This window comes from Scyliorhinus canicula, chromosome 18 (assembly GCF_902713615.1).
Source record: "Scyliorhinus canicula chromosome 18, sScyCan1.1, whole genome shotgun sequence".
Lineage (NCBI taxonomy): Eukaryota > Metazoa > Chordata > Chondrichthyes > Carcharhiniformes > Scyliorhinidae > Scyliorhinus > Scyliorhinus canicula.
Window position 1 is genome coordinate 67,185,385 of NC_052163.1, and position 15,338 is coordinate 67,200,722.

At 47.4% G+C, this 15,338-nt stretch overlaps 1 protein-coding gene across 1 annotated transcript in view; it reads right to left on the bottom strand.

Moving 5' to 3' along the window:
- The window catches only part of LOC119952914 (protein HID1-like), a 208,756-nt gene that overhangs the window by 71,527 nt on the left and 121,891 nt on the right, over positions 1 to 15,338 (bottom strand). Inside the window, exons 10-11 of the mRNA XM_038776544.1 lie at positions 11,560 to 11,650; positions 1,904 to 2,055 (exon numbers count right to left, since the gene is read on the bottom strand). Of these exons, the coding sequence (XP_038632472.1) occupies positions 1,904 to 2,055; positions 11,560 to 11,650 (243 nt within the window). The remainder of the gene's footprint in view (positions 1 to 1,903; positions 2,056 to 11,559; positions 11,651 to 15,338) is intronic.

A 15,338-nucleotide genomic window follows, 5' to 3' on the forward strand; every position in this document is an offset into this window, starting at 1 on the left:
CTGGCAGAATTTCTTCACTTAGAAAAAATTATGTTCGCCATTAGAGGGATGGATGAGGGGTTCTCCATGAGGTGGAAGCTGTTCATCGACTTCTTTAAAGTGTACTAACATGTCGGCGTGTACTAACACTTCAAAAGACAATTCACACCTCTTTAACCTGTGATTATCCCTCTCTCCAGTCGCTCCGTCTGGACCCGTAAAGCCATAATTACCCTGCAAAGACTCACATTCAAAGTGTCGTCTTGCATCATTGACTTTGTCTATATATGTGTTTCTGGAACTCACCTCTTCATTCAACCGAGGAAGGAGCTGCGCTCCAAAAGCTAGTGATTCGAAACAAACCTGTTGGACTTTAACCTGGTGTTGCAAGACTTCTTAATAAAAATGGGGGAGGTAAGAGGGACTGTATATACTTTGTTTGATATATTATTACATTGTTGTATGTGTTATTACATTGTTGTTCGTTTGTCATGGCTCTTTGTGTCTTTCGGTTTTTTGTATATTTTTGGAAATACCTCCAATAAACTATCTTTTAAAAAAAGAAAATTAAAACCCCATGAAATCAAAATGGCAAATTGGATCCCACATTGGCTCATTAACAAGAAGTTAGCGGGTGTTTGGGTGACTGTAAGAACGATCGTTGGGTTCTGCAGGGCTCAGTTTTTGGTTCTCTGCTGTTTGTGATATATATCAATGAATTAGACATAAATGGAAGGGGCATGATGAAAAAGGTTTGCAGGTAAAATGTGCTTGGTAGTCAAGAAGAAAAGTGCAGACTTCAGTAAGATATCACAGTGGAATTCATTCTGGGGCAATGGAGTAGGAGGTCATATATTTGTGGAGGGCAAACAAGGCAAGGGAGTACACAATGAATAGTAATATACTGAGAATGTAGATGAACAGAGATTCCTTGGAATGCACTGCCACAGATCCCTGAAGATGCCTGGATCGGTAGATAAGGTGATTACGGTTGCATTTTTTTATTATTCAGAGGCATAGGAAACAAGACCGAGGGAGTTATACCAAAACGGTATAAAATGCTAGTTAGGCCACAGCTAGAGTACCATGTACAGTTCTGATCACTGCACAACAGCAGGAATGTGATCATATTGGAGAGGTTACAGAGGACATTTATGAAGATGTTGACAGGAGTGGAGAACTTTAGCTATGAAGGAAGATTGAATAAGCAGAGGAGGCTGAGAAGGGAAGATTTAATTGATGTTAATTCAAGCAAAAATTTTGGGGCCTGAGGCCTAGCGAGAGTGAATTAGAAAGGGCCTATTTCACTTCCGTATAAATCAATAACCGGGGGCACAGATTTAAAGTAAGAGATTAGAGGGGGCTTAAGAAGTGACTTTTTCTCTCAGGGGGTGGGGTAATTCTGGAAGTCACTCCCTGAAAGAGTAGTAGAGGTGCGAACACTCACCGTAGTTAAAAAATACTTCAATACATCCTTGAAGTCCCGGCACTGATAGGGCTACAGACCAAGGGTGGAAAGTGGAATTCAGCTGGACAGCTGTGTTTTGGTTGGCACATACATGATGAGCAGAATGGCCTCCCTCTGTGTCATACAATTCCCTGATTCTGTGTCCTGGTCAATGTTTGTTTCAGCTAACATCTCTGAAACAGACTTTCTGGTAATGGTGATATTGCTGTTTGTGGGACTTGACCGTGCACAAAGGGTTTATATATTTACCTGTGTTACACTTCAAAAGTGCTTCACTGACTATAAAACACTTTAGACATCTTAAGGTTGTGAAAGATGCTATAGAAAGGTTCCTTTCTTTTCACTTCCGAATTTTTAAAAACGGAATTCAACTTCCTTGGTGAGATTTAAACTCTCATTCTCTGGATTACTGGTCCAGTAACATAGCCATTACACCTGCCCACCCTTGACACATACTATGATAAGAAGATCTGCATGTGTTCCAGTGAAGACTGGGATGTCCATAGGCACACGGACCGAGTACGGCTTATTCAATCGGACACCAAAGTTGCGCTCGCCACTAAGAAGCAAGAGGATGAAGACCCCGATGTGCATCAAACCCACTCGAGCTACAAGGCAAAAGGAAAAACAGTTGTCACATTTGTGTTGATGTAGGTCTTCACCTACCTTTCTGTGAATCCCATTTTTAAAAAATATTTTTATTGGCATTTTGCACTGAATTATCCAAACTCTGCAGAATAATACAGAACCATAATAATCAACAAAGCAACAATGTCAGCTCAGGCATCACAGGCTGTCCCCACGTCCATGACGGTAGTCCCTGTTCTGCACTTTCCTTACTTTATTTACAAAGGTCTGGATCTTATTGTTCTTTTTTAAAGCAGTGTTCTTACCAGGACTGTTAACATTTTGTGTTACACACATCTTTATATATGTATTTACAGGGGGGCTCCGGTTTGGCCCGTGTGGGAAGATCATGTCCTCTCCTGCGAATGGGCTCCCTCCCCGCTCATTCTCCTCCATCTGCAGGCTTCCTTTCATTCAGGTGGTGGTCACTGCCAATTAAGGGGCAATTTAGCATGGCCAATCCACCCACCCTGCACATCATTGGTTGTGGGGGCGAGAATGTGTAAACTCCACACGGACAGTGACCCGAGGTGGGTATCGAACCCAGGTCTTCACTACTGTAGGCAACAGTGCTAACCACTGCGCCACCGTGCTGCCCTTCCTAGGATCTCCTTATCGATAATTTTATTTTTTCTAGCCGTAGGAATTCGGCCAGCTCTGAGAGCCACTCCAAAGGCCATGGGTGGTGTTGCTGACTTCCATCTTAGCAGAAGTCTTCGCCTAGCGATCAGTGAGGCGAGGACGTCTGCCCCCTTCTCTGTCCAGAGCTCTGGATGCTCTCACACAAATAGACAGAGCTCCAACTCAAGCCCCACCACCCTGGACATGGCCGCAAAAGATATCATCCAGAATTCCGAGTCTGGGGCAGAACAAGAACTCGTGGGTGTGGTTGCCCAGGCCCCCCGACACTGCTCGCACCTATCCTCCATCGCCGGAAAGAACCCACTTATGCGTGTCTTAGTAAGGTCCGCTCTGTGTGCACCTTGAGCTGCACCAGGTTTAGCCCAGCACAAGAGAAGCTGTGCCTCAATCCAGAGTCCTCCCCCTATCTCCATGCCCAGCTCCTAATCCCATTTATCTGGCCTCGTTCAGCGGGGTTCTGACCTTTTTCATGAGTTGTCTGTAGACGTCGCCACATTTTTCATCCCATAACCAGTCCAGCCCTTCCATTGTGTCCAGAAATGTGTGTCCAATTCTCTGGGGAAATGTTTTTATCTCCTTGTGGAGAAAGTCGCACAGTTGCAGGTACCTGAGCTCGTTCCCTTTGGGAGTTGGAGCCTGTCTGAGAGTTCCCCCAGGGTCGCCAGTCTATCGTCTATGTACAAGTCCCTCAATCTCAGTGTCCCTCTGTCCTCCGTCCACGTCCCAGATGTGGCATCTATTCTTGCCAGTGTGAACCTATGGTCGTTGCAGATGGGGGCCTGTATGGACATCCCAAGCTTGAAATAACACCGGAACTGGTTCCATGTCCTTAGTGTGGTTACTACCACCAGGCTCCTGGAGTGCGTGTGTGGGGATGCCGGAGCGGTGCAGTGGTCAGCGCTCAGAGGGACAACCCATCCAGGCTTCCTCCTCCATTTGGACCCAGTCTTCCTCGGTTTCCTTTAGCCACACCCTCACCCCCTCCACCATTTGTGGCAGAATCGGAGGTGTGGTAGGGCCAGGGATCCCAAGTGTCGTCCTCGCTGTAAGGTGGTCTAGCGTATCCTAGAGACTCTACTTTCCCAGACAAAGACTATGATTAACTTGTCGAACCTAGTGAAGGAGGATTTGGGGATGAAGATTGAAATACAAATCCCCGTACCAGCCTCCCCGGAGAGGCGCCGGAATGTGGCGACTAGGGGCTTTTCACAGTAACTTCATTGAAGCCTACTCGTGACAATAAGCGATTAAAAAAAAAAAATAGGAACCTGGGCAGCTTGTTCATTTTGACCGTCCGTACTCTTCCCGCTGGCGAAAGAGTGAGCAAGACCCATCCGCCAGGCTGAAGAGATTCCATCTGCAGAGCGTCGTCCAGGCTTGTGCCACTTGGATCCCCAGGTACCTGAACTTGGATTGGGTCACTTTAGCCAGTGGTTATTCTAGCTCCGTTCCTCCCTCTCAAAGAACAAAGAAAATTACAGCACAGGAACAGGCCCTTTGGCCCTCCCAGCCTGCGCCGATCCAGATCCTTTATCTAAACCTGTCTCCTATTTTCCAAGGTCTACTTCCCTATGTTCCCGCCCGTTCATATACCTGTCTAGATGCCTCTTAAATGATGCTATCGTGCCCGCCTCTACCACCTCCGCTGGTAAAGCGTTCCAGGCACCTACCACCCTCTGCGTAAAAAACTTTCCACGCACATCTCCCTTAAACTTTCCCCCTCTCACCTTGAAATCGTGACCCCTTGTAACTGACACCCCCACTCTTGGGAAAAGCTTGTTGCTATCCACCATGTCCATACCTCTCATAATTTTGTATACCTCAATCAGGTCCCCCCCTCTCGGGGGTCCAATGGGAAGATTTTGCTCTTTTCCAGGTTGAGTATGTAACCTCAGAAGACGCTGAACACCCTGAGGAGTCCAGTTACCCTTCCCATGCAGGCTAGGTCAACTGCATAGTGTTAGACTCTGTGCCCTCTGCCCCTCTTTGAATGCCCGTCCACCATTCCCCCGATCTAAGGGCAAAGGCCAGTGTTTCGACTGCCAGTGCGAACTGGAGTGGGGATAGTGGACAGTCTTGTCTCATTTCCCAGTGCAGCCGAATGTATTCAAAGTTGGTAGCGTTCGTCCGTATGCTCGCCATAGGGGCGCTGTACAGCAGCTTCACCCACACGGTGAACCTTGCTCCAAACCTAAAATGTTCAAGCACCTCCATGAGGTACCTCCATTCTCCTCGATCAAAGGCTTTCTCAGCATCCAGGGAGATGATCACTGCTGGTGTCTTCTCCCCAGATGGGGTCATAATTACATTCAGCAGGCATCTGATGTTCACCACCAGTATATCTAGTCTGCCGAGGAACTGTTTCATCCCCGAACCCAATCCAGGGTTTGGAGGTGTACAGCCCTTGTTAGAAGTTTGCAATGGATTTGTTAACCTCTTTTGGGTCTCTAATCTGGCTACTTCCCAGCTACCTGTTATCTCAACTGATGTGCCAGCATGCAGCTGGTCTTTTCTGTGTGCCTGGCCGAACTGGTACACTGCCTTCCTTGTGACGAGCAGGTCAAATTCCTCTCCTCCAGCAGTTCCACCGTTGGGGCTATAGCGTACCGCCGATCCACCTCCAGTATGAAGTTGATCAGCCGCTGCTTGGCTGCCCTTTCTTTCCTGTCATTAAGGGACAGGAGCTATGATTTCCCCCCGATCACCACCTTCAGTGCCTCCCAGAACGTGGAGGGTGAGACCTCCCCGTTCTGGTTGCGGGTTACATAACGGTCGATGGCTTGGGATATTTTTGCACAGAATTCCTTATTGGCGAGGAGAGTTACATACAGCCTCCATGGGGAGGGGTTGGGCTGATCCTCCTCCAACCTCACGTCCATGTAATGTGGTGCATGGTTGGAGATTACAATCTTTGTTACCCCTGGAAACACCATTTTCCCTACGCCAAAGAATTCAATGTACAAGTAGCCTTGTACACACGAGAGAAAATGGAGAAATTGTTCTCTCTCAGATGGTTGAACCTTTACCTGCTCCATAAAGCTGTTTAATTCCAGTGCCATACCTAACACGCTTTCTGTCCTGGGGTTGGATATTGGGTCTTTCTATTGTAGAGTCCTGAAGAGGCATTTAAATTGTCATTTCCCCCGCACCACTCCCCTCTACTGCCCAATGATAACTCGGTGGGTGTCCAGGTCCAGGATTTCTGCCATCGTCTTCTTGACAAATTCTACACCGCCCCAGTTCAGGGCAGATATATTTTCCAAGACTACTGGGCCTCACATTGCTCCCCCTGGGTCCGTCACTGTGAATGAAAGTGTCCTGGTGATTAGTATGGCCACCCCCCTCAATCTGGTGTTGAAACATGAGTGAAACATTTGTCCCACCCAGCCCTCCCTTACCCATAGTACTCCCTACTCTCAAGTGTGGCTCCTGTAGGAAGACTGCGTCTACCCTCAGACGCTTGAGATGGGCGAAAACTCTGGACCTCTCACTGGCCTGTTGAGGCCCCTCATGTTCCATGGGCAGCACAGTAGCACAAGTGGATAGCACTGTGGCTTCAGAGCTCCAGGTTTGATTCCCCGCTGGGTCACTGTCTGTGCGGAGTCTGCACGTTCTCCCTGTGTCTGCGTGGGTTTCCTCCCACAGTCCAAAGGCTTGCAGGTTAGGTGGATTAGCCATGATAAATTGCCGTTAAGTGACCAAAAACTAGAAAAGGATGGGGGGGGTTGTTGGGTTATGGGGATAGGGTGGAAATGAGGTCTTAAGTAGGTCGGTGCAGACTCAATGGGCCGAATGGCCTCCTTCTGCACTGTATGTTCTGTTGCACACCAGATTTTTGGGGGGAAGAGGGGATGAATTTGACACCATTGAATTCTGCCTGTTGCTTGGTTAGGTCTGCACCAATATCCTGATGCAAGGGGCTGGAATGTCCTTTCCACTTGAAACTTCTAACACTCTTCCCCCGCCTCAGATCCACTCTTTATCTTGATATCATTGGAACCACACGATTAACGCCCTGGGCCGCTACTGAAGTAACGTGTGGCCTTGGTTTCTTCACTGGCTGCTCTAGATCTTGTCCCCATTCCTCCACTGGCAGCTCTAGTTCCTGCTCCTCATTCCTTTCACCAACCGATTAAATTATTCTACCGCTGTTTGCTCCCACCATTGTTTATCGACTCCTTCTGTCTCAAATCATCATCAGAATCTGGCTACTGAAAGTGAAATGGGCTTTATTTTGTAAATTTTAACTTTTAGAATCTTTCTTTTCGCAGTTCCCTGTGTTAATAATCCAACAATGTGACAAGAAGAACTGGTCAGACCTGTTCCACAATCAAATGCTCACTTGCTGCTGAATTTGATCTTCAATTACTGCAGAATTCTTGGAGCACTGACTCATACAGATCAGTTCCTGCACTCGTAGTGCTAAATACTACACATCCGAAATAAAAACAAAAAATGCAGAAAATAATCAGGTCCGGCTACATCTGTGGAGGCAGGAACAGAGGGGTGAATATTGCAGCACTTCGCTGGTGCTTAAGAAAACGAAAGCGGCACTTAAAATAAATAACTGAATCAAATAAAGGAGGTTGTTGGCGTCCTGCTTTCCACCCATCCTCCAACCCGTCCCCCATTTAACATTTTGTGTAAGGCATCAAGGCCACCCACCTGTGGCCATTTTGAGGCCCTTGACTGCACAATTAACTGTCACCTAAGGGCCTCATTCCATTTTTGTTGCCGTTTTCTGATATGCAGAATGAAGGTGGGTGGCATGACGAACAGCTTAGCACCTTTCATCCGTGGGATTCTGGCAGCGAGGAAGACTCCTGACCGGGGATCCAATGTTCTCATCAGGAGCACCATACCCTCCAGCACCAACACCCCCTCGCCCCGGCGATAGAATGTGACCACCCCCTTTCATCCCCTCTCCAGCCTCTCTAATCCTCCCCAATCTCCCCTCGCTGGGGACGGCGAGTCATGGACTCCCAAAATCACCAGAATTACCTGAAGTCAGGGAGACATCTTCACTTCTGTGGAATTGTTTGCAGTCCCAGTACTGGCCACCGCTACCAGGAGGCCCTCAAGGGACAACAAAGCTGCCAGCCAATCAGGTCAGCTGGACTCTCGAGCAAGACTTCCTGTCCATGAGGAGCATGAGCTATAACTCGGTTCTAATTAAACCCACACCCATTCAACATATTATCACCGCGACGCAGCAATAATTTGATTGTCGAGATACCAACCGATTATACAGTTGGGAGGCAGGGATCAGTCACCAAGGATCAGTCACCAATGCCCAACCGAACTACACACCCTAACCACGCTCTCCCAGCTGAGTAAAATCCATTCCAGAGTTAATGTTTCATAGATGTTACCAACCATGGTGACTATATCCTACATTATCAGTTTTCGCAATTGACTGCAATGTTCCGGGAGGAAAACTTTGGTAACACTCTCACTTCAACACATGGCGTAACATTACAGCTCCCGTCAAACACAAACTTCCAGTTGGAAGTAGAATATTGAACTTTATAACAACGTTGCACATTACTGGTGGGTGTGGTCTGTCACTGTATAATATTGGGGTACAGTACTGGTGGGAAGAGAGAGAAAATGCTGGAAAATCTCAGCAGGTCTGGCAGCATCTGTAGGGAGAGAAAAGAGCTAACGTTTCGAGTCCAATGACTCTTTGTCAAAGCTAACAGTCAGAGAATGTGGGGAATATTTATACTGTAGAGTGAGACTGAAAGATGAGTCATAGCCACAGAAACCCAGGGAAACCGGGTGCTAATGGCCACAGATACCATGGGGAATGAGTGCTAATGGCAGTCCCCAGAGAGAACAAAAGATGTGAAAGGCCAAACAGCAGAGAAACTGACATCAGAGGGTAAACTGTGACAGATGTAGATGTGGGGGGAGGGGGAAACAAAGGGGAGAAGAGGTAAGGAAAGGTGGATAAGATTTGGGGGGGGGGGGGTTAAATATATATCAAGAAAGAAAGAAATAGTAAGAGACAGTTGAAATAAAATGGGATGAAAGCAAATGGGTCGAGGTGGGGCTGATCATCTGAAGTTGTTGAATTCGATGTTGAGACCGGAAGGCTGTAGCGTGCCTAACCGGAAGATGAGGTGTTGTTCCTCCAGTTTGCGTTGAGCTTCACTGGAACATTGCAGCAGGCCAAGGACAGACATGTGGGCATGGGAGGAGGGTCTTTTGTTAAAATGGCAAGCAATGGGAAGGTCAGGGTCCTGAATGCACACAGACCAAAGGTGCTCAGCAAAGCGATCACCCAGTCTGCATTTGGTCTCTCCGATATAGAGACCACCACATTGGGAGCAGCGAATGCAGTAGACCAAATTGGAAGAGGTGCAAGTGAAACGCTGCTTAACCTGGAATGAGTGTTTTGGGCCTGGGATGTTAAGCATGGAAGAGGTAAAGGGGCAGGTGTTACACCTTCTGCGATTGCATGGGAAGGTGCCATGGTTGATGGGAGAGGTACTGGGTATGGTGGAGGAGTGGACTAGATTGTCTCGGAGGGAACGGTCTCTGCAGAATGCTGATAGAGGGAGTGAAGGGAAGATGTGTTTGGTGGTGGCATCACGCTGAAGTTGGCGAAAATGGGAGAGGATTATGCTTTGCATACAGAGAATGGTGGGATGAAATGTGAGGATGAGGAGGACTCCCCCATTTTCGCCAACTTCAGCGTGATACCACCACCAAACACATCTGGAAACTGAAAGCGAAGTTGATTAATTTTTCCAGATCCGGGCAAGAGCGTGAAGCGGCAACAAAATAGTCATCAATGTATCGGTAAAGGAGTTGTGGCAGGGGGCCCGGATAGGCCTGGAACAAGGAATGTTCCACATACTCCATAAAAAGGCAAGCGTAGCTAGGACCCATGCGGGTACCCATTGCTGCACCTTTGATTTGGAGAAAATGGATGGGTTAAAGAAGAAGTTGTTAAGAGATAGAACGAGTTCAGCCAGGCGGAGGAGTGTGGTGGTGGATGGGAATTGTCCGGGCCTCTTTTCGACAAAGAAGCGAGGAGCTCTCAGGCCATCCTGGTGTGGGATGGAAGTGTAGAGAGATTGCACATCCATGGTGAATAGGAGGCGGTTAGGGCCCGCGAACTGGAAGCTGTCAATATGATGCAGTGCATCAGAGGAATCCCGGATGTAGGTGGGGAGAGAATGGACCAGAGGAGTGAGGATGGAGTCAACAGGAAATAAGTTCGGTGGGCCAGGAACATGCTGACACAATGGGCCTGCCGGGACAGTCCTTTTTGTGGATTTTGGGAAGTAGATAAAAGCGGCTGTCTGGGGTTGGGAGACTATGAGGTTGGAAGCTGTGGGGGGAAGGCAAATGAGTACTGGTGCAGCATTGGTGGGGACAGGTCTGTCACTGGAATGGGAACAAAAAGCAAAGTAAAAATACGACACAAAGTTAACATGCTGAATTGTGCTTATTCTGCTGGTGTATCAGAGCTGATACATTAGTTCCTCCTCTACAAGTATCACAGAGATATTTTTGTTTTTTTATAAATTTAGGGTACCCAATTATTTTTTTCCAATTAAGGGGCAATTTAGTGTGGCCAATCCACCTAACCCTGCACATCTTTGGGTTGTGGGGATGAAACCCACACAGGCATGGGGAGAATGAGCAAACTCCACACGGACAGTGACCCAGGGCCAGGATTCGAACACAGGTCCTCAGCGCCGCAATCCCAGTGCTAACCACTGTGCCACAAGCCACCCAGAGTCTCTCTGAGTTAACGGTGCCTGCCCTTTATGTACAAAAGAGGCTGTGGCTTTGGATTGTTCCGTCGACCTTCATGTCTTTGTTATTTACTCTCAGCACCTTTCTCATCTTTCCCTACTTCTGTGATCTGGAAATGGTCATTTTTAAGCCAAACCCCCATTGATTGTTCTTGCAGAGACTGACGTTCCCTCGATGAAATTTCCCCTCATCTCTACAATTGAGACTCTCACTCCGGTCAGATCCATTTGATATGTCAATGTCCCCAAGCTTTTATGCGACATGATGCTGGTGTGCTGCTTGCCAGCACCAACAGAGAGATAAATCTCTCAGAGTTCGGAGTCTGGACACAATTCTAGCTCCAGTGTGCCAACATGAAACCCGTGCCGATCAGTGTAATGTCACGCCTCCTTTAACCCCAACTCTGTAATCCAAGCTGGGTGTCCAATAACATGATTTCTTTTTCCAATACATCCCATGAATAACTGCTCGAGGGATGGTGGTGGTAGGCATTTCACCGAGTAGTTCGGGACAAAATCCCCCAGTTGCCATGGTGGGATTTGACCTCTAAATCATTAGGCCAGCAACATAACCACTGTGTTACTGTACCCTTCTGTATGACTTATACACAAAATTAAGTCAGTACAAGACCAGCCTGCACCGCATTCGTGATGGTTGGAGCTTTGTGACGGTGGCACAGAGGTTATCATTGTTGCCTCACAGCACCAGGGACCCAGGTCCGATTCCGGCCTTGGGTGACTGTGTGGAGTTTGTACGTTTTTACCGTGTCTGCGTGGGATTTGTCCGGGTGCTCTGGTTTCCTCCCATTGTCCAAAATGTGTAGGTTAGGTGGGGTTACAGGGATAGGGCGGGGGAGTGGAACTAGGTAGAGTGTCCTTTCAGATGGTTGGTGCAGACTTGATGGGTTGAATGGCCTCCTTCTGTACTGTCGGGATTCTATGAATACACACCAGCTCCCTCACACCTCCCCAACCATGTGTTCCTCAATGTCAGCCCTGACCTTTCATCTCAGTTACTCAGTGGGTAATCAAGCTATTCAGGTACAGAGTGGGCATCAGAGGATAGCTTACACTGGTCAGCTCTGGCGTCGTTCAGGTAATATAGGATGGGAGCCAGGATATCCAAAACATCACTGCTCTTCAACGCATAGAAGAGAAATTTCTGGAAAAGAAGAAAATCAAGGACAGTAATCAATGCATAATCAAATAACTTTCTTAAGCAATAGCACAGCATTAGACCCATTCCCACAATCATAAAACAGAACCGGAGGGAGACAGTCAGGACAATGAGTCAGCACCACATCAATCAAAGATCAATCCAAGTGAGTCCCACTTTTTTCTCATTCAACTCTTTATCCAAATTTATTTTTAAGGTTACTATTCATCACCCTATCAGGCAGTGTATTCCAAACCCTAACCATTTGTTGCATAAAAAGGTTTCTCTCCCAGGTCTTCTCTGGTTATTTTACCAATCACTTTAAATCTGTGCTCCCTGGCTCATCAACCAGTGGACACAGTTTCGCTTTGTAACTCTCTCTCAATCCTCCACGATTTTAGCAAATCTCGTATTAGTTTTCTATGACCAAAGGTGAACAACTGCAGCTTCTCCAGTAGATCCACAGAGCATTAAACCTTCATCCATTGAATCATTCTAGTAAATCTCTCATGTATCCTCTTCATATTATTCATATAGTTCCTACGGTGTAAATCTAGATTTGAATCCAATATCCCAGCTTGGGGCTGGACTGTTTCCTGGCTGTTGTACTGTAGGAATTAGAGAATCCCTACAGTGCAGATGGAGCTATTCAGCCCATCAAGCCTGTACCAGCCCTCTGAGAGAGCACCTTGCCTAGGCCCCCTGTCCCATAAACCCATCTAACTTTTGGACACAAAGTGGCAATTTATCATGGCCAATCCACCTAACCTACACATTGTTGTACTTTGGGAGGAAACTGGAGCAACTGGAGGAAACCCACACAGACACGGGGAGACGTCACACAGTCACTCAAGGCCGCAATCAATCCTGTTTTTTTAATTTGTTCATGGGATGTGGGCATCACTGGCTGGGTCAGCAGTTATTGCATTTAAGAGTCAACCACATTGCTGAGGATCTAGAATTACATGTAGGCCAGACCAGGTAAGAACAACAGATTTCCTTCCTTAAAGGGTAGTAGTGAACTCTGACTTACTCTCTCCTTTCCCACTCCGTCTCTCTCCCTCTCTCCTTTCCCATTTGTTCTATCTCCATTCCCAGTCCATCTCTCTCTCTCTCCTTTCCTATTCCATCTCTCTCTCATTTCCCATTCCATCCCTCTCTCTCTACTTTCACATTCCATCTCTCTCTCCTTTCCTATTCCATCTCTCTCTCCTTTCCGATTCCATCTCTCTCTCTCCTTTCCCATTCCATCTCTCTCTCCTTTCCCATTCCATCTCTCTCTCCTTTCCCATTCCATCTCACTCTCTCTCTCTCCTTTCCCATTCCATCTCGCTCTCCTTTCCCATTCCGCCTCTCTCTTTATTCCCATTCCGCCTCTCACTCTCGTTTCCCATTCGGTCTCTCTCTCTCATTTCCCATTCCGTCTCTCTCTCTCATTTCCCATTCCGTCTCTCTCATTTCCCATTCCATCTCTCTCTCTCTCATTTCCCATTCCTTCTCTCTCTCTCCTTTCCCATTCCATCTCTCTCTCATTCCATCTCTCTCTCTCTCGTTTCCCATTCCGTCTCTCTATTTCATTTCCCATTCCATCTCCCTCTCTCCCTTCCCATTCCGTCTCTCTCTCATTTCCCATTCCATCTCTCTCTCTCATTTCCCATTCCGTCTCTCTCTCTCTCATTTCCCATTCCATCTCTCTCTCTCATTTCCCATTCCATCTCTCTCTCTCTCATTTCCCATTCCATCTCTCTCTCTCTCGTTTCCCATTCCGTCTCTCTCTCTCATTTCCCATTCCATCTCCCTCTCTCCCTTCCCATTCCGTCTCTCTCTCATTTCCCATTTCGTCTCTCTCTCTCTCCTTTCCCATTCCATCACTCTCTCTCTCGTTTCCCATTCCGTCTCTCTCTCTCATTTCCCATTCCATCTCCCTCTCTCCCTTCCCATTCCGTCTCTCTCTCATTTCCCATTTCGTCTCTCTCTCTCTCCTTTCCCATTCCATCACTCTCTCTCATTTCCCATTCCATCTCTCTCTCTCATTTCCCATTCCGTCTCTCTCTCTCATTTCCCATTCCATCTCTCTCTCTCATTTCCCATTCCATCTCTCTCTCTCTCATTTCCCATTCCATCTCCCTCTCTCCCTTCCCATTCCGTCTCTCTCTCATTTCCCATTTCGTCTTTCTCTCTCTCCTTTCCCATTCCATCACTCTCTCTCATTTTCCCATTCCATCTCTCTCTCTCATGTCCCATTCCATCTCTCTCTCTCATTTCCCATTCCATCTCTCTCTCTCATTTCCCATTCCATCTCATTCTCTCTCGTTTCCCATTCCGTCTCTCTCTCTCTCTCATTTCCCATTCCATCTCCCTCGCTCCCTTCCCATTCTGTCTCTCTCTCATTTCCCAATTCGTCTCTCTCTCTCTCCTTTCCCATTCCATCACTCTCTCTCATTTCCCATTCCGTCTCTCTCTCTCATTTCCCATTCCGTCTCTCTCTCTCATTTCCCATTCCATCTCTCTCTCTCTCGTTTCCCATTCCGTCTCCCTCTCTCATTTCCCATTCCGTCTCTCTCTCTCTTCTTTCCCATTCCATCTCTCTCTCTCATTTCCCATTCCGTCTCTCTCTCTCATTTCCCATTCCGTCTCTCTCTCTCATTTCCCATTCCATCTCTCTCTCTCTCGTTTCCCATTCCGTCTCTCTCTCTCCCTTCCCATTCCATCTCTCTCTCATTTCCCATTCCGTCTCTCTCTCTCTCCTTTCCCATTCCATCTCTCTCTCATTTCCCATTCCATCTCTCTCTCTCTCGTTTCCCATTCCGTCTCTCTATTTCATTTCCCATTCCATCTCTCTCTCTCCCTTCCCATTCCGTCTCTCTCTCATTTCCCATTCCGTCTCTCTCTCTCTCATTTCCCATTCCATCTCTCTCTCTCATTTCCCATTCCATCTCTCTCTCTCATTTCCCATTCCATCTCTCTCTCTCATTTCCCATTCCATCTCTCTCTCTCTCGTTTCCCATTCCGTCTCCCTCTCTCATTTCCCATTCCATCTCCCTCTCTCCCTTCCCATTCCGTCTCTCTCTCATTTCCCATTTTGTCTCTCTCTCTCTCCTTTTCCCATTCCATCTCTCTCTCTCATTTCCCATTCCTCTCTCTCTCTCTCGTTCCCATTCGTCTCTCCTCTCATTTCCCCATTCCATCTCCCTCTCTCCCTTCCCATTCCGTCTCTCTCTCATTTCCATTTTGTCTCTCTCTCTCTCCTTTCCCATTCCATCTCTCTCTCTCATTTCCCATTCCATCTCTCTCTCTCTCGTTTCCCATTCCGTCTCTCTCTCTCATTTCCCATTCCGTCTCTCTCTCTCATTTCCCATTCCATCTCCCTCTCTCCCTTCCCATTCCGTCTCTCTCTCATTTCCCATTTTGTCTCTCTCTCTCTCCTTTCCCATTCCATCACTCTCTCTCTCATTTCCCATTTCGTCTCTCTCTCTCCTTTCCCATTCCATCACTCTCTCTCATTTCCCATTCCGTCTCTCTCTCTCATTTCCCATTCCGTCTCTCTCTCTCATTTCCCATTCCATCTCTCTCTCTCATTTCCCATTCCATCTCTCTCTCTCGTTTCCCATTCCGTCTCTCTCTCTCATTTCCCATTCCATCTCCCTCTCTCCCTTCCCATTCCGTCTCTCTCTCATTTCCCATTTCGTCTCTC